Source organism: Magnusiomyces paraingens, assembly GCF_902498895.1.
Source record: "Magnusiomyces paraingens strain CBS 517.90 genome assembly, contig: contig1, whole genome shotgun sequence".
In the NCBI taxonomy this organism is placed as follows: Eukaryota; Fungi; Ascomycota; class Dipodascomycetes; order Dipodascales; family Dipodascaceae; genus Magnusiomyces; species Magnusiomyces paraingens.
In genome coordinates this window covers 2,712,455-2,730,656 of record NW_022474067.1, presented here as the reverse complement: position 1 = coordinate 2,730,656, position 18,202 = coordinate 2,712,455, and the positions used below count along the sequence as shown (strand labels likewise).

The following is an 18,202-nucleotide window of genomic DNA, read 5'->3' as shown; positions in this document are numbered from 1 at the left end:
TATTTTAAAAAAAAAAAAAACCTTACGTCCTCCTGTTTAATTAAATCTCATTCTTTTTATTTCAATGTTTTGCAAATTTTTTTTAATTAATTATTCGTTATAAAATTATAAAATGAAGAAGTAGTGGCAAATAATGTATGTGAGGTGAATTGTGGGGTAGTAGTAGTAGTAGTAGTAGTAGAATATATAAAAAAAAAACCAAGGAATATTTCGTCATCGTCATCAAATCAAGGAAATTTTAAAATCATTTTTTTTCCCTTATTACAGCTGGAAAGCTTGCTTGATAAAAGCCTCCTCCTCATCGTGGTGAAGCTTCTTGGAACCAGCAGCGACACCAGGATTAGGGTCTCTGCCAGCATATCTCAACTTGGCATCCTTGTAGTTATCAGACTCAGCAAGAACAGTGTTGAATCTCTGCGAGATCCAAGAGTAGGCACCCATGTTAAGAGGCTCCTCCTGGACCCAAACAATGTCCTTAAGGTTGGGGTAGCTGTTCAAAACATCGCGGACCTGAGCAAAGGGGAAGGGGTGGAGCTGTTCAACACGAACAAAGGCAGTGTCCTTAATGCCATTGGTCTCGCGGGCCTTAGTAAGAGTAGTAAAGACCTGGCCAGAGCAGAAAAGAATTCTGTTAACCTGATCCTTAGGAAGCTCAGCCTTGTCCTCAATGATCCACTGGAACGAAGAGTCACCAGAAAAGTCCTCAATAGAAGAGCGGGCAAGAGGATGACGCAAAAGAGACTTGGAGAAAAGCAAAATCAAAGGCTTTCTGAATTGTCTGTGCATCTGTCTTCTCAACAGGTGGAAAATGTTGGCAGGAGTGGTGGGGTAAACAACCTGCATGTTGCAGTCCTGGTGCTGACGGTTGAGAGCCTCCTCAGTGGGGAACTTGCGGGGGTCCTCGTTACAGAGAGCAAGGAAACGCTCCAATCTAGAAGAAGAGTGGTCAGGACCTTGGCCATCGAAACCGTGAGGAAGAGAAAGGACAAGACCAGATCTCTGAGCCCACTTGGTCTCGGCGGGGGCAATGAACAAATCAATAATGACTTGACCAGTGTTGGCGAAATCACCAAACTGGGCTTCCCAAATGACAAGAGCATCAGGGTTGGCCAAAGAGTAACCATATTCGAAACCCATGACACCATACTCAGAAAGAGAAGAGTTGCAAATGGTAAGCTTAGCCTGGTCAGGGTAAGCATGCTGGAGAGGAGTATAAGCCTGCTCATTCTCCTGGTCGTGGAGAACAGCGTGACGTTGAGAAAAGGTACCTCTCTCAACATCCTCACCGGAAAGTCTGACGTGGTAACCCTCCTTGAGAAGAGAGCCAAAGGCCAAGGCCTCACCAGTGGACCAGTCAATGTTCTTACCCTCATCAACAGTCTTCATACGGTTGTTGAGAATACGCTTAAGGTTGCGGTGAACATGGAAGCCCTCGGGAGGGGTAGAAATGACCTTGCCAAGGTGCTTGAGAATGGGCTCCTCAACAGAGGTGGGGAGATGGGGGAGAATCTCAGTAGCGAGCTCCTTGGGGGTCTTGAAGCCGTCCCAAGCAGAAGCAAGCCATTCCTTTTGGGTAGGAACATAGTCCTTAGAGCGGCCAAAGGCCTCCTCAAGGTTATCCCAAACCCACTTCTTGTGCTCCTCAACGTCCTCCTTAGTGAAGGTACCCTCCTCAACAAGGGCCTTAGAGTAAATGTCCAAAACAGACTTCTTCTCAGAAATTCTCTTGTACATCAGGGGCTGGGTGAATGAAGGCTGATCAGTTTCATTGTGGCCGTGCTTTCTGTAGCAAACAACATCAATGACAACATCAGTCTTGAACTCAGCACGCCAGTCAGCAGCGAGCTTAAAGACAAAGTACATGGCTTCAGCATCGTCAGCATTGACGTGGAAAATAGGAGCGTCAATGGCCTTGGCGAGATCAGAGGGGTAAGGAGTAGATCTAGAGAAACGGGGGTCAGTGGTAAAACCAATCTGGTTATTCACAATAATGTGGACGGTACCACCGGTAGAGTAAGCAGGGAGGTTGTGGAAACCAAAAGTCTCGTAGACGACACCTTGACCAGCAAAGGCAGCATCACCGTGGAGAAGAATACCCATAGCCTTTTTGCCAACACCCTCATCATCCTTATAATGCTGGATGGCACGGGCCTTACCGAGAACCACAGGGTCTTCGGCCTCCAAGTGGGAGGGATTGGCAACAAGAGAAAGGTTGACCTTCTTGCCGCTAGGGGTGGGGCGCTGGTAGTTGGCACCCAAGTGGTACTTGACATCACCGGAACCAGTGTCAAAACCAGCAGAGCCGGAAAACTCGGAAAAGATAGACTCATTGGGCTTGCGAACAACGTTGGAAAGCATATTGAGACGACCACGATGGGGCATACCAATGACGATATCCTCAACACCATACTCGACAGATTCATCAATGAGAATCTTCATAGCAGGAATAGTGGACTCACCACCCTCGAGACCGAAACGCTTGTCATTGGGGAACTTTGTAGCGAGGAAAGCCTCGAAAGAAACGGCCCAAATCAAACGGTCGAGAATACGTCTCTTTTCGTCAGTGGGGAACTTGTAGGGCTGAGGAATCTCAATTCTCTCGCGAATCCAGTCGCACTGCTCTCTGGAAGGAATGTGCATATACTCAACGCCGTAAGAGCCGCAGTATGTCTTTTCGAGAGCGGCAATGATTTCGCGGAGAGTGAGGGATGACTTGCCCTCAGTGGCAAATCTAGGGAGGATACCGGGACCAAGAGTGATGTTCTTGTCGAGGTCAGCCTCGGTGAAACCGTAGTATTCGGGAGTAAGTTCCTTGGCAGGAGGCTTGTTGTCATAGCCAAAAGAAATCTTAAGGGGATCAGTCTTAGCACGAGCATGGCCACGGACCTGGTAGGCACGGACGAGGAGCTGGACCTTCATGTGGTCAGCAAGTGAGTTGTTGCCAGCGGAAGAACCGAGGGAAGCACCAGGAGTGACACTACCTGGGACGATGGTAGGAGGGGCGACAAAAGCCTGGGAGCTAGGAGTGCCGCTTTCGATGTTCTTAAAGTAAGATTGCCATGAAATGTGAACACTGGAAGGGTCCTGTTTCCAGGCATCGTACATTTCATCAATGTAGGAAGCATTGACAGTGGAGAGAAAGACGTCATCACTGCCAGTCTATATGGGGGGAAGAAAACAAAATTAGTATTTAGATTTAAATTTTAGGTCTTGTTGATATCTGTGTTGTGTTGTTGTTGTGTTAAGGTAGCCAATGACAATGCAAAGAAAAAAAAAGCCGCGAGTGAGCAGCCATACAAAACAAGCAGCCAAAAAAAATAAAAAATAAAATAAAATAAAATAATAAAATAAAATAATTAAGATAATATAATAATAAAAAAAAAGTATGGTAAAAGAAATGAGGAAAATAAATTTGAGGGAAAAAAAAATTGAAATTGATGAGATTTAGATAGAATTGAAAGATTTTTTCAATTTTTTTTGATATTTTTTGATATTTTTCCAGTAGAAGAGATAAATTGAGTGGTTTAAAGTGGTGATTTTGAAAAATAAAAAAAAAATTTAATATAACTGAAAAAAAAATAGCTGAAAAAGTTATTTTTTTAAAAGAGAATTTCCCAATCATCAATAATAAACGTCAATGTTATATATATATATATATATGCTGGATTTGAGAATTGTATTGAGGATACATTGACTGGATAATCATCAACTTTTTTTGGCAAAACAACACAAGGGTATATATATAAATATAAAATCCAACATTTAATTAAAATAAGAACAATAAAGACTTACAGCAAAGGCCTTTCTTGGGACAAAAGCACCGAGAGAGGATCTGAGGGATTGTCTGAGCGAGGGCCTGCTCAGGATAGAGCGGGAAGCTGATCTCAACATTTTTTGATGTAGAGTATTATGAGATATTAGATGAAATAGAGCGGTTTGGTATTTTTACTGAAACAGAAAAAAATCCGAACTAAAGAAGAAGAAGAAGAAGAAGAAGAAAAAAAAAAAAAAGAAGAAGAGAAAGAAAGAAGGAAAAGAAAGAAAGAAAAAGAAGGGGAAGAAGGGTTAAATATATTTATTTTTATTATTTTATTATTTTAATTTATTTTTATTATTTTATTATTTTAATTTATTATTTATTATTTATTTATTATTTATTTATTTATTTATTATTTATTTATTATTTATTTATTTATTATTTATTTATTATATTAATATATTAATATATTGGAGGAGAGCAAAAAAAAAAAAAAAAAAAAAAGGCCTTGTAAAGGTATTTTTGCTGCCTAATCAATAAACAAATCATCAACGGGCAGACGCGGGAAAAAAAAAAATATATATATATATATATATATTAAAGAAATTATTTATAATAATTTAATAAATTAATATATAATTAATTAACACAAATAATTTTAATATAAAAACCACAACAGCAGGTACTTGACGGGACAGCTGGCGGGTTTCGGCGTCACGGGATACGTGAATGGTAGGTAGAGAAATTGAGTAGATTGTGTAGATTGTGTAGATTTTGATTGTGGCGATTCCAATTTTGAGTAGTTTGTTATTTTATTTTATTTTATTTTAATTGATTGAAAAAAAAAAAAAAAAAAAACCTCGAAATGATTACTATTATTACTACTATTCAAAGGCTTTTCAAATCAAATCAAATCAAATCAAATCATCAATAGAATCAACTCTGTTTCTTTGAATTCTTATTGTTTCAATTTCAATTATATAATTGAAATTAAAGAAGAAAAAAAAAAAAAAAAAAAAAACCTTTGAAAATGACGGCCGCCTAACGGCTGAAAGTACAGACGGACATGCCAACCAACATAAAAAAAAAAAAACCCCCCAGTGCTGGTCTCTCATTCGCCGCCGCATTTTATTTTTATTTTTATATTAAGCAATGGTGGGGTTGGATGGAGGGGCGTTTTTTTTTTTTTTTTTTTTTTTTTTAATTACTTACGGAAATGTTACAGCCTTAAATTTTTTTTTAATTTTTTTTTAAAAGCTTGGAGAAATCCGTTAAATACAAGTAAATATATGAAAAAAAAAAAAAAAAAAAAAAAGCCTCCCATTCCCTAAAACGCACTTAGAAAGAAAAACCGTTTTTTTTTTTTTTTTTCTCATAATAATAAAATAGAAATCAAAATATAGGCTTTCAAAATCATTAAATCATTCAATTGATAAATAAATTTAGGACATTTATATATTATTAAATGATCTTATGTCAAATTCAAAAGCCCACATATTCTATTGCTTCCATGTTACTTGCTTAAAAGATCCCCATCCTTCTATTCCAATCTTCTTTAGGAACCCAAGGTTAACTCTATACACGGTCAATCTTACGGTCTTACGGTCTTAGGGTTTTACGGTCTTACAGTTTTACAGTTTTACGGGCTTTAGCAACAGATCAATCTATATATTGGCCACACAGCCTTGCCTTAGCAAATGATTGATCTGGGCGGTTCCGAGCGTGCCGGCTGGATGGCTGTTATATTTTATTTTATTTTATTTTTTAATTTAATTTAGGGTATGTGCGTATATGTTTATGTGTTTATGTGTCTACAATAGCAACCATCATCAATCAATATCATTTGACTAGCTCTGGCTGGTTGTTACTGACGCCACCAATGAAAATGGCAGAATCCAGGGCCCGGTTCCGGTTGTTTTTTTTTTTATTTTTATTTATTTCTGCTTTGGAAAAGTTTTATATACCATATAAAGTTTTGTAGGGGGGGTGGAAGGAAAAAATGGATGTAAGTACCCGTTCATTGTATATATAAAACACAAATACTCAACAAGTCGGGTACGTGCAGCCATAACCATCCACAAGCCATATTTTTTTTTTTTTTTTTTTTTTTTTTTTTTTATTCAGAGGGCTAACAATTATTGTTATTATTGTTAAACAATAATAAAAAAAAAAAAAAAAAAAAATGTCGCCTCTATTTCCACAAAAAGAAACGTGTGGAGCACAAAGTTCTATGGTGGGGTCTGAATAGAAAAAAATTAATTTTAAAAAAAAAAAAAAAAAGACGCGTCCACGTGCATCATTAATTTAACATTCATAACAAAGTCATAAGTTAATTACAAAAAATTAAGTTACATAAAAATAAAATTTATTACTTAATAATGACAACATATTTACTCATCATGACTAATGAAATTACCCCTTTGTTCATCTGTCTGAAAAAAAAAACACACTCTGGCAGATAGCCTCAAAAAAAAAAAATATCAACCCAGCCAGCCCAGCTAATTTTTTGAAAAATAAAAAAAAAAATAAAAATAAAAAAAAAATAAAAAAGTTTTGCCACCTTTCCATTTCTTTTCTCTTACCATCCTATCGATTCTATTCTTTCCCAACCCAACCCACAAATTTTCATATATATACAATTTTTTTTTTTTTTAAATCCTTATAAAGAAAAAAATCCCATAAACCAAAAACTATAAATCAAAAAAAAAAACCCCATCCATCTAACCAATCCATATATTCACAATGTCTTCCAACCTTGACAAGTCCCTTGACGAAATCATCTCGTCCAAGCCTAAATCTCGTGGTACTAAAAGACGCTCCTCTGGACGCGGCGTCTCTAAACCATCCTCCTCCTCTTCTGCCTCTACTGCTTCTAAAAAGAAGTCCAACCAGCAAAAGGCCTCTGCTCTCCCAGCATCAACTCCTAAAGGTCCTAAAACAAACATTCTCGACGAGGCATCAAAGCTTTCCGACAGAATTATCATCTCCAACTTGGTATGCACTTGATTATATTTTTTCGCTAACAGTAAAATTATCAACTTTTTACTGTTGTTCAACAATAATAATTTTTTTTTAAAAAAAAAAACTTGTAATGGGTTTAACAAAGGATTGACTAAAAAAAAAGTCTTTTATCCTGACGTACGCTTTTGTATGCTCACTATCCCCATCCGGTTTCAACGTCTGCGCACATTCATCACTTTTTTTGTGATGAATATTTAATGACTTGACCAAGTTAAACAAGGTGAATTTGTTAAATCATTAACCTTTGTTGTCTTGAGTGTCTCGCGTCCTTTGGCATTAATTATTGCTTTGATTATGGGTTCATTGCAAAAATGAAATGAAATGAATACACTAGACTTGGTCTAATGTTCCTTTTCAAATAATGCCTTTTGCGCAGACGGGCTATTTTCTCCCGTGTCGTTTATTTGTGGTGGTTGTGGTGATTTTTTTTTTCTTCCGAGAATAATTTACACGTTTTTTTTTTTTTTTCAAAACAAAAAAATCGCTACCTACCACTACGCGTCCGGTTTCAGAGATTTTTTAGCTCAGTTGAACCGTTCTCTCCCCCCCTTTTTTTTTTTTTTTTTTTTTTTATTATTATTATTGTTATCAAGCTTATTATTTCATCCAACTAACACGCTTTATTTTCCCCGTTACAGCCTACTGATGTCACCGAGTCTGCTGTTCGGGTAAGTGAAATTTTTTTTCGACGGCAACAACAATTTAAATGTTCAATCGCCATGTCACTCTAGGTTTTTTTTTCCATAATACCAACACTCGCTTTTTTATAGGACTACTTTTCTCACGAAGTCGGCCCCATCACCAGCTGCTCCATTTCTTACAATGCTCGTGGCCAATCCACCGGTATTGTCACAATCACCTTCAAGCGTCCCGGCGATGCTCACAAGGCTTCCGTTCGTTTCAACGGCACTGCTATTGACAATGGCGCTAAGCGTATGAAGGTCGAGCTCGTCATGGATCCTTCCAAAAAGCCTCTTTCTACCAGATTGAACCCTCTGTATGTTTGAGTACCCTCCACCATTTTTTTTTATATTTACCAGTTTCTAACTTTTTAGTTCGACTGAGGCTGTTCATGCTGCTGTCTCCCAGGCTGCTTCTAACGGTGGCAGAAAGAAAAAGGTTCCTGCTGCTCGCACCAAGTCTACTTCTTCCAACGGCTCCTCCAAGAATGGCTCTTCTGCTAAGAAGTCTAACCGACGACCCAAGAAGACTCTTGAGGAACTTGATGCCGAGATGGAAGACTACTTTGACAACAAGGCTTAAATGCCATGGCTAATGACTACTTATGATTTTTTGTTATTATATTTTATAAAAAACTTTGCTTTTTCCAAATAAATAATTTGCTTTCTTTTGTTTTTTTTTTTTTTTTTTTTTTCTTTCTTTCTTTTCTTTCCATTATAAAAAATTCCAACCTTGAAATTTCAAAAATCTACATTAAGAAACCGTGCATGATGGTGCAGATCCGTCATATCCAGAATCTGCTGGCTGCACGTTGCTTCGCGATCGCGACTGTGATAATGCTGATCTTGATTTAGAAGCCGCTGAAGGTTCAACAGAAGCAGATGAGGGTTCCCGTGTAGTCACAGGTCGCTCTCTTGAGCCTGCGCTTCCTGGTGGAACTGACTGCTGTTGCTGTTGTTGTTGCTGCTGCTGTGGAACCGTCCATGCACCTGGAATTCCCTGCGTCATGTTACGTCCATTAGGACCCTGGGAGGCAGCTCGGTCACGGAGACGTAACGCGGCCACGGAGTTAACAATGTATGTTGTACGGTCGACTCCAACACCTCGGACTTCGAGTTCTTGTGGTCCACCCAGGTGCCACCAGTACAGCAACTGGTTTGCGCGGTCTACGCGCCAAAGTCCAGCAGAAACAGCAACGGCGGTGCCTGCACAGGGGAAATGGAACGTGGGGAGGAAAATAACTGTGGGGACTAGGTGGAGTGAGTTATACGGAGATGCGGCAAACTGTGCATCGGTTGTGGCCTCGTCTTGTGTGGAAAAATAATCAAACACTGATTCATCGTCTTCGTCGTCATCCTCCAATTCTTCTTCCAAATCATCTTCATTATCCTCCTCGTGATCATTGCCCTGGAGAAACTCATGTGCGGGGACTGATCCACTTGAAGCTGCTGCACGTAATAGTACCTTTGTTTCACGCTCGCGTAATCTTGCAGCTTGTTCCTCCTGACGCTCAGCTTTGCGCAATGCCTTGCGTTCAGCCCGCGCATGTTTTCTCAACATCCCTACAATTTCCGCACGTTTGTCTGGTGGCGTGTCTTGATGGCGTGCTTCCCGTGCCAGTTTTGCTGCAAGCCCGCGTACCGCGCTCGAGGGGACTGTCTGAGCACTACCTTCCACACGTACCGTCAGTACCCCACCTTTCATGTCAAACCCATAAGCACACAGCCGCCCAGCAACTGCCACGGGGTACGGCCGGATAAATGCTTCTGGAGCTCGCGCGCCCTCCAGGTAATCACACGGGTCATGGAACGCCTGTTTTGCAGACATTTGGTCTAGCTCTGTTTCATCATCCAGGTCCGTTTCTGGGTCTGTTGCCAGCCCTGTGACGTCTTCCAATGCCGTTTTGAATGATCCTGTTACCGATGATTGCACGCTACTGTTGCTTGTGCTTGGCCCACCAACTACTCCCTCACCATCCTCGTTACCGCTACTGCTTCCATCATCATAATCATCACTTTCAGCACTCTCAATGAACGATGATGCCGCAGAAGAACCTGCCGAGTGTACGGACCTGATTGGTGACCGGTCTCGTGGTGATCGTCGAGGCGACCGCATCTCCAGTACAGATGTCGACATCACAGAGGCATTTGAGGCCGACGACGAAACAGACGAGGATTCTGAAATAGCCGTTGCCGACCGACGAATACTGCCAGGAGTCGGGGGGCTATTGTGTCCTGAAGTAGGTGTTTTGACAGCATCGTGCTCTGCAACCCGATGTTGTACTGCCTGGGCCTCGAGTTCCGCGTGCACCTGATCTTTCTGAAGCGCCAACGGAAGTCCTGGGGTATCTGGTGTCCGTGTTCCTGACGATGGCACAGCGTCTGCTGCCACAAAGATCATTTTATGGTGGTGATGATGCTTGTTCTTGTTGTTTTTCTCCTCATCATTCTCAACCTTTTCCTTTTTCTTCTTCTTCTTCTTTTTATTCTTATTCTTGTGCTTTTCCTTATGGTTGGGCTCTGCAACCTTGTGGTCATGCTTGTGTTTATGCTTATTCTTGTGATGCTGCTCGCGGTACAATGGGAAGTTAGACTCTGCTGTCAACGGACCTTTGAACCCTTTGATGGGTGTGCTTGTCGGTAATAGGACTGCCGATGCTCGTCGAAAGATTTGCGTGCTTGCGCGCCGGGTCAACGAAGATGTCTTTGAAGAATCCCTACTGCGCGATGGTTCAATTGCTGTTGTTGTTTCTGCTTCTGTTCCAGCTACGACAGGTGTTTTTGCTCCGTCCTCGTAAACTTCAGCAACTGATGCAGGGCAGTGTGTCACGCCATTGTACACCTCGCCGCCCACAACCTTGTCGCGCGACCATACCGACAAGTCTTCGCCGTTCCATCCGTCGCCATATTTGTTAGTGTTGCGGCCTGAATACACCCACAAAGAGTATGACAATCCTGCTCGTTCCAGCGCAAAATGGTTGGCATCAAGGGCCCTTGTTTGTGCACTGAAATCTCCAGTCCGATATGCCTGCTTGTTGTCGAGATCGTACGGAATCCCAATCTCTGACATAAACATGGGAACATCAGGGCCCAGTGCATCCACGCCCTCACGCTTCATCTCCAGCAATTGCTGCGCAAAACAGCTTCGAATGTTGCGCTCGCCCAGCCGCACAGCCATCACAGGTGGGTTGCGGTACCGGCTTCGCAGCACGCCCAGTGCGTCAACATTAAACTTGGTGTTCCAATGCTTTTGCATCAATGTAAGCCCATCGTAGTAATGCGGAGTGTACACGGTGTACTTGTCAACAAGTCCACGGGCCAGTAATTCTGGAGGCTCAACCAAAACTGGAGGCTGCAAAAAAAGTAAAGTATCTGCATTAATGATTTTACGCAAGGCCCGCGAGTAGTCCAGCCAATGTTCGGTAAAGTTGGCATTGACAAACCGTTTTGTGTTAAGTCGTTTGCCCATTTTGTCATGCGAAAAGTAGTGGCTTTGTTTGACAACTGGAGCTCCCTTGTACAAGTCCCAGACTCCATGCAATTTCCAAATGCACTCGCCAACTGTCCATTCTGACCCCCGCGTCCAGCCGTAATGTGAATCAATTTCTTTGGCCCGTTCCGGAGTAAGCCACGCAGAAACACCACCTGGGTCAATCCGGTCTGTCCCTGTTTGCCTGGGACCCATGGTTGTAAAGGCAAAGTGTGCAATACTGTCTTGAGCATATCCAGACCCGAGCGCCATGGCCTGCGCGGCAGTCGGGGCATGAAATAGCTTGACTTGTTGATGTTTTGGAATGGAGCAGATGTTCCGGATACCGAGATAGCCCTCTCCGGGCTCATTGATGGATTCCCAGCCGAGAATAGTCGAGTTTCCACGCGTTAGTTGTGGGTGGTACTTGTGGATGCGGTGAGCAAGGTAGCACACTGCGTTAATGAAATGGTCCTGGAGATAATTCTGGATATTCTGCCCGTTAAGAGTGCATTTAGGCGCAAAGTCCCTGCCACCAAAAAACAGAGTAAACATGGTTGCGCATGCTAACCGGGTGTAGTTGGACGACCAGAGCATTTTGGGTCGCTCGCGGTCCGGGTTGGCAAAGTGACTTTCCAAAATTGCTGCTTGTGTTTGACGGAACATTGCGGGGTCAAGCCCTGCGGCGTAAAGAGTCCACATGGGCGCTCCCGACCCACCGCAATAACGGGCCCAAACGTCTTGGTGTGGGTCCATGATGACCCGGAACCCCTTTGCACGAATCTTGTAAAGCATTGCTATTGTATATTCGATAAACTCTTCGTCGTATATGCCTGGGCCTTGGTGTTCAAGGGCCTCCCATGTAAAAATGTATCGTAACGTGTTGAACCCCCATGCTCGCAGACGGTCCAAATGTTCGTCAACCTCATCGAGAGCAAACGGTGACCCGACAAATGAAACAGCGTCGCCATCATAGAACTCGTCGTCATCAGGGGCATGGGACGGTGTGTATTTGGGACGAGTCGGCATTTTGGCATCTCCGGCAAAGTTGATGCCGCGCAACACAATCTGTCGCCCAAGCCCGTCAACGAAGCACCCTTGCGATGTCGTCACGGTCTTGGACGCATTGACAATATCTGGATACGTTATAAATTCTGCCATGAATGGAAGATGAAAAATGAAAAAAAAAAAAAAATAGAGTAAATGAAGATAGACTGAAGTGAGTGGTGTGAGGAAAAAAAAAATGGTGAGCGGTATTTTTTTTTAAATAACGTATATGTAACTTACGCAGTATCTTTTTAATTGGAAGACTGCAAGTTTAATTTACACAACAGGGTTTTCTACATAAAAAAAAAAAGAGAAGCTTAATCCTTGCGAATCGCCTCAATGGCCTGTAGGTTGTTAGTCGAAAGATCGGAGTAAACCATTGGTTATTATACTTACGGGGTAGATCTTAGCGTTAGGTAAATCCCAGACACCAGTGGTGGTGTAAATATCAGTGTCCAAAAGTTTCTGAACGTCCTCCTGGCTGGCAGCACGGAAAGTAATGATAGATCCCTTAAAGTTGAAGGACTCACCCTCATCAGGATGCTTGTCAGCGTAACCGCCTTTTAATTTTCATGTTAATTGAGAAACAAACAGCCATAACTATATATACATACCACCGGCCACAAGAAGGCCCTTGGAGTTGAGGTCCTTGGCGTTGGAAATGTGCTGGTCACGGACCTTGAGACGTTGCTCAAGAGTGCCGGGCTTGTCAGGGATGATGCAGGTGAAGAGCTTTCCGGTGGACATTTTACGAGTGAAGGAAGGGATTCTAGATGAGAGTAGATGGATGGTTCGGTAGGACGAAGAGATCATTTGGTTGGTGGCTTCTACGAGAAAAATTGCATCATTTTTTTTAGGAGGGGGGGAGAGGGAGGTTTTAAATTACTGATATGTGGGGGCGCCAATAGAAAATTCAAAGGTTACCAGGTAAGCTAGTCTTTCTGGACATTCTTTTGCAAGTCCTCGACGGTAGCTGCCTGCCACTCTGGGTAAAGAAATGGTAGCTTGCGAGGCTCAAGCTCGGGGTACTGTTCTTTGATAACATTGACCACTGAGTTGTACCAAATGCGATATCCGTCGCCTGTGAAGTGGAGTCCATCACATAACAGATGCGCAATGCGAGATGGCTTGTCACGGTCTTCTGGGGGTGTATCCTTGAGTCTGCCTGGGATAGGGTCGCCCTCTTTCCACCCAACATTCTCGAGGAAGGCGTGCCACAAGTCAACAAACCCAACATTGAGCTCTGCTGCAACTTTGCCTACAATATCTCCGTATTGGCGATTGCGCAGTGTGGAACGTGGGTTGTCAGCTGGGTCTCCAGGGAAAAGCTGGTTACGGTGGACCTCGTCGTGCGGCGCAGGACCCACGAGGATGACGCGGGAACCAGCGTCGAGCAGTGCTTTAGTAATAAAACGGACATTTTCTTCAAATCTTTCGGGCGAAACGTATTGAGAGTTTGAAGGGATAACAGCGTCGTTAGACCCGAAAAAGACAGTCTGGATATGTAAGGGTTAGCAGGTGAGGACATAATTAAGATATTTACTTACAGCAAGAGCAATTGAGTGGTTTCCGCTAGTCTCAGCCTCAATGATACCTGGTAGAATATATCTGCCTTGCTCAGAGTTATACCCGGAAAAACCGCGGTGCACAACGTTCAGTCGACGCAGGTAGTCTATGATAGTGTTAGGGATGGGTTGTGTTGCAAACACAATTGAAACATACCATCTGAGAAAGCTGCACCAAAGACAAACGTCTTTCCCTCAGCATAGGAGTATGCACGCTGGGTGATAGAATCACCAAAAAGCAAAAGCTTTGGCAGATAAGGGTTGTAGGTAATGGAATTGATAGTTTTATCCATTTTAAAAGAAGCAGTTTTTCGGTACTCGGGCAGGGGGTTGTTGCTGGATAAGAAAGGTGTAGAACCGAGCAGCCGCAGCAGAGTAGACGGTTTGGACAGGGTAATTTTTAAAGGCCGGGTAACTCATATTTAAACAATTTTTTTTTGTAAATTGTAAATATTTACAATTAATTGTAATTTGTGCTTCCGGGTAATCTTTCCTTTTTCCTTTTTCTTTTATTTTTTATTTTTTTATTTTCATTTTATGCCCAATAAGCCGTAAGTTTGAGTGTGCCAGTGGAGTGCCCTGAAAGGAAACCCTGAAAAAGCGCTGCGGTCAACTTGAGGCGCAGCCACTCCACAGGCTTTTAAGTTTTCGGGCAGAAAATCCCAAATGGGTGTCAGTACTAGAATAGCACTAAGCTGGTGGGTTGTTATGCAGTGATAAGTACGTAGCATTCCGACTAAGCTTTAATTGTCATGATTACTACTACAAATAAAAAAATAAAAATAAAAGAAAGAAAGGATCATGACTTGGAGATATTTATTCAAATAGAAAAAAAGAAAAAAAGAAAAAAAAAGAAATAAACTTCATGTGGTTCTATGCTATAAATACATTTATCATACGGTCATCAAATATAAATCATCAATAATGAAAAAAAAAAATTCATTTTCTTCAAAAAGCTTGTAGCTCATGGATAAAGCATTGCAGGATCAATTCCTGGAGAGTATCCTGAAGACGAAGAGGCTGTGGTTCCCGCACCACTACCTTCGGGTGACTCTGGTGGAACACTTCCAGAAATTGAGCCCCTCTCCATGATATTCACCGGCAGATACGCCGAAGGCATCGAATAACCATTGTTATTCGCTGCTGCCTCTCCCTGTGCCCCTGCCACTGCTTCTGTTGTCGTTGTCAATGGAAACGTCGGCACACTTGTAGTGTACGCAGTAGAGTAACTGGAAGTTGTCACTGGAAAGGCACCTGTAGTAGTAGAATATGTTGTGGCCGTAGTATACAAGTGATCATCAGTATACGGCAAAGAGTGCGGAGAGCTACTGTTGTTGTTGTTTGCAGTATCGAGATTGAGCAATCGACTCCACAATCCTTGAAGCACAGCACCAGCACGCTCTGCATCATCAACATCCGCCCGGCGGCCGTTGGCATAGTAGAGCTCCGGTCTGTTGCCAAAGTACTCAGTTAAACATTGCTGAGTCGCATTAATCACGCGTAATGTGGTGCTTTTTTCAGCAAGACTTAACGGTTGCAAATGAGGAGATGAAAGTGGTGCTGATAGACCTACTGGAACCTGTGAATGAGTAGCAGCTATACCTAAGGCATTTGATGTAGGTTGTGCTATTGCTACAACTGCCGTCGCTGTTTGTGGCATGCTTCCAGAAACAACAAAATCCATATCTACCAGCAAAGAATGGTTTTCAGTCAAGGGAGGGTTTGTGTGACCACTTACCACTGACTTGTTTCTACGTTCATTTGATTTTCTGGAATGATTGTGAGACTGGTTCTCACGATTCGAGGCACTTGCAACAGCAACAACAGCAGCTTCTCCCTCTCCTCCCCCACCACAACTGGTGCCGTTACTTCCACGCTTTGAATTATGGACATGGTAACCAACTTGATTACTGTAAGAAACCGATTGTATATGTGTGTTGGAGAAAAGAAGACCCAAAGCCTGATTCTTATTGAGGGGTGCTAATCCACATTTCTCCCAGCCTGCAACAATTGCTTCTCGTATAAACGTCCTTTCCCTAGCAGCAGTAAGGATTCCAAAGTAAGAGTCCCAGTTTATAGAGGGTATTGGTGACGAAAATATGCGAGACTTTTCTGCCAACATATGTACTTGATTTCTGAACTGAGTAAGGACGCCAAAGTCAAAAGGCTGAAGAACGTGAGATGATTGATGCGGGAAAACTGCAAATAAAATTTTATTTTTGAGGGCAAATAACAAGACTTGCGATGAAAAAAGCACTGCATGAGACTCAACGAAAATGAGTCTATACTCGCCATTTTTTGGTTTCGTTTGGGGGTCAAAAATCTTGACAAGCCAGTCAAACATGGCAGAATCGTTAGGCCATCCATCAGACGTTGCACATAGAAGCCCATAGTCTTGACTTGGTCCTGAAAGCATGTTATGGCCGGCCGTAGGGGTTTGTACAGAGAATAGAGGTGGAAGACTAGATCCATTTGCTCCTATACATTCCATAGATGTAGAAATTACTGTACACGAATCCAAAGATTTTGGAGACTCTGCACGCTTGACACTTACTAAACTGGAAGATTTGGGATTGGTTGAATCGCATAAAAATCCCACTTCGACAAGATTATACATGCTTTCAGGAGCTATTTTGTACTTTTTAATAGCTTCTATAACAAGATCAAACCAATGGTCATAAACTGATTTTGAAGAAGAAGGGGGTAATGGAGGTGTTTCTGAGGAAGGAGAGGAAGAGGAGCCTGATGTCGAGTTCGCTCCTGGTTTTTCACGATTCATGGATTTAGCCATTATTTCAGATACTTTGTCATGACGACGACGAAAACCTGCAGTCCAAGAAATCCCAAGATCTTTAGGAGGTGGCTGGTTTTTTTGGGTTGCTTTAACTTTACGAAAGTTATTGACTAGGTTACAAAGAAACGAGGAAGAAAGAATGTTTGAATAAGTGACAAAAGTGAAAAGCATGCGTTCAATAAGATCTTCTTCTTTTGGTGTTAAAGCCATAAGCTGGGCATGAAACTCTTGCCGAGATGACGCACCTTGACATCGTCGACGCAGGGTTTCATGGCTTACTTGAACCTTTTTGGCCGCTGCACGGATAGAAATTGCCCCGCTGCGCACAAGTTCCATGCCAGCAAGTAAACGTTGCTCGTAGTCATCTGGTAGATCAGTCTCCGGAGAAACTTGGTTTGCATTAAGAACTTGTGGTGGCATCGACGGTGTTTGGGATGTATTTTGAAAAGATCCTAAGGCGTTTAATGGAGATGATGTTGGTGACCGCGATGTCGATTTATGTCTACGATGAGAAGACCGAGCTGAAGAAGAAGAAGATGAGGAAATAGAGGAATGAGATGATTGAGTAACTGAACTAGAGCAGGAAGATAATGATGAAGATGCTGGTTTGGAAATTCTGGAAGAGTCTCTTGAAGGAACACCTATTCGAAACGTGGGAGGTTGCGATAATGAAGAGATCAGAGATGGGGTAGCAACCGTATCATGGGAGCCAAGAGAAACAAGCTGAAAGTCAATGTTTGTGGTATCTCTTGGTGACTGGAATGTGTGATGGTTCATTGGTAATAAGTTAGTATGTGAGCGAGGACGTAAGAATTGATGATATCTCTAAACAATGAAGAATCCCCCACCCAGAGAAAGATATATAGAAGTAAATGATGATAGTTTCGAAAATTTTCCAAAAAAAAAAAAAAAATATTAAAAATTAAAAATCAAAGAAGAAAGGAGAAAGAAGAAAATATAATTATATCTTGGGGAAAAGAAGAAACAAAAAAAAAAAGAAGAAAAAGAAAAAGAAAAAGAAAATGGGAACTGCCAACGCTTGGTAAGAAAGGAAGGAAGGGAGGCTGGCTGCCGAGCCCTAATTGCTTTTAGCCAAGGCGGCGGGTGGGCATATAAGTGTGGGTTAAACATGCGTTTAGGGCTAATGGTAGCACAGGTTCCGTACTTCCGAGTAACCGGAAAGTTGAGGAGAGCGGCTCTCAAGCCTTAAACGGTGAAACAGCAGAACAGTGATCAGCATTGACCAACAGAGATCAGCAATAAAAGCAGGAATGTAAAAAAAAAAATAATCAGCATATAATTGAGTCTGATAGTAAAATAAATTAATAAATAAATCGATGAATGAAGAAATGAGTAAATAAATAAATAGATATCAATGTTGAAAAAGCAATGCTTGGTAGCTGAAATAATTACCAAGACCAAAATTGTGAGACTCCATTTGTAGCCGATGAGCAACCGACGAGCCGACAAAAAAACCCTAGATACTGACTATAGAATTCAATTAAAAAACAATAGTAAGCACTAAGCTCCTTTTTTTATTTTATAATTTTTTTATATTAAGAATAGATGGTAGTTTTGGAAGCCTCTAATCCGCCAATCAGTCGTATTTAATACGCGAGGGTGCAACTCATAGGTGGCCCATTTCTTTAAGTTGTGAGAGAAATGGGCAAACTAACACATTGTATATAGGCTGAAAAATTTCTAATCAGTAATGATTAGAAATATAAACAAACAACTGTAGGAGGTTGTTTTAACATTTAAGATCTACAAAAACCTTTTTTTTCCTATCCACAAAATGAACTATGAATCATGAAATATGGTAAAAAAATATTTAGGGCTCGGCTCGCTTTTAGGAAGAAGAACAGCATG

General features: G+C 41.8%; 6 protein-coding genes across 6 annotated transcripts; 1 reads left to right on the top strand and 5 right to left on the bottom strand.

Annotated features, from left to right (window-relative positions):
* Nucleotides 1–261: 261 nt before the first annotated feature.
* On the bottom strand, nt 262–3,891 carry SAPINGB_P000795 (uncharacterized protein; the record flags this gene model as incomplete). Its single annotated transcript, XM_031995518.1, has 2 exons — nt 262–3,159; nt 3,793–3,891. 2 exons carry the CDS (start codon nt 3,889–3,891, stop codon nt 262–264), a joined length of 2,997 nt encoding a protein of 998 aa, XP_031851409.1.
* A 2,608-nt stretch (nt 3,892–6,499) lies between these two features.
* Nucleotides 6,500–8,041, top strand: SAPINGB_P000794 (uncharacterized protein; the record flags this gene model as incomplete). The annotated part of the gene is made up of 4 exons (XM_031995517.1): nt 6,500–6,751; nt 7,417–7,446; nt 7,549–7,775; nt 7,834–8,041. The coding sequence occupies 4 exons, from the start codon at nt 6,500–6,502 to the stop codon at nt 8,039–8,041; spliced, it is 717 nt and encodes a 238-aa protein (XP_031851408.1).
* Nucleotides 8,042–8,212: 171 nt separating this feature from the next.
* On the bottom strand, nt 8,213–12,088 carry SAPINGB_P000793 (uncharacterized protein; the record flags this gene model as incomplete). Its single annotated transcript, XM_031995516.1, has 1 exon — nt 8,213–12,088. The coding sequence occupies one exon, from the start codon at nt 12,086–12,088 to the stop codon at nt 8,213–8,215; it is 3,876 nt and encodes a 1,291-aa protein (XP_031851407.1).
* A 203-nt stretch (nt 12,089–12,291) lies between these two features.
* SAPINGB_P000792 (uncharacterized protein) lies at nt 12,292–12,721 on the bottom strand (the record flags this gene model as incomplete). The annotated part of the gene is made up of 3 exons (XM_031995515.1): nt 12,292–12,318; nt 12,371–12,534; nt 12,589–12,721. 3 exons carry the CDS (start codon nt 12,719–12,721, stop codon nt 12,292–12,294), a joined length of 324 nt encoding a protein of 107 aa, XP_031851406.1.
* A 185-nt stretch (nt 12,722–12,906) lies between these two features.
* SAPINGB_P000791 (uncharacterized protein) lies at nt 12,907–13,832 on the bottom strand (the record flags this gene model as incomplete). Its single annotated transcript, XM_031995514.1, has 3 exons — nt 12,907–13,470; nt 13,522–13,646; nt 13,697–13,832. 3 exons carry the CDS (start codon nt 13,830–13,832, stop codon nt 12,907–12,909), a joined length of 825 nt encoding a protein of 274 aa, XP_031851405.1.
* Nucleotides 13,833–14,503: 671 nt separating this feature from the next.
* Nucleotides 14,504–17,110, bottom strand: SAPINGB_P000790 (uncharacterized protein; the record flags this gene model as incomplete). Its single annotated transcript, XM_031995513.1, has 1 exon — nt 14,504–17,110. One exon carries the CDS (start codon nt 17,108–17,110, stop codon nt 14,504–14,506), a length of 2,607 nt encoding a protein of 868 aa, XP_031851404.1.
* Between the last annotated feature and the right edge of the window lie 1,092 nt (nt 17,111–18,202).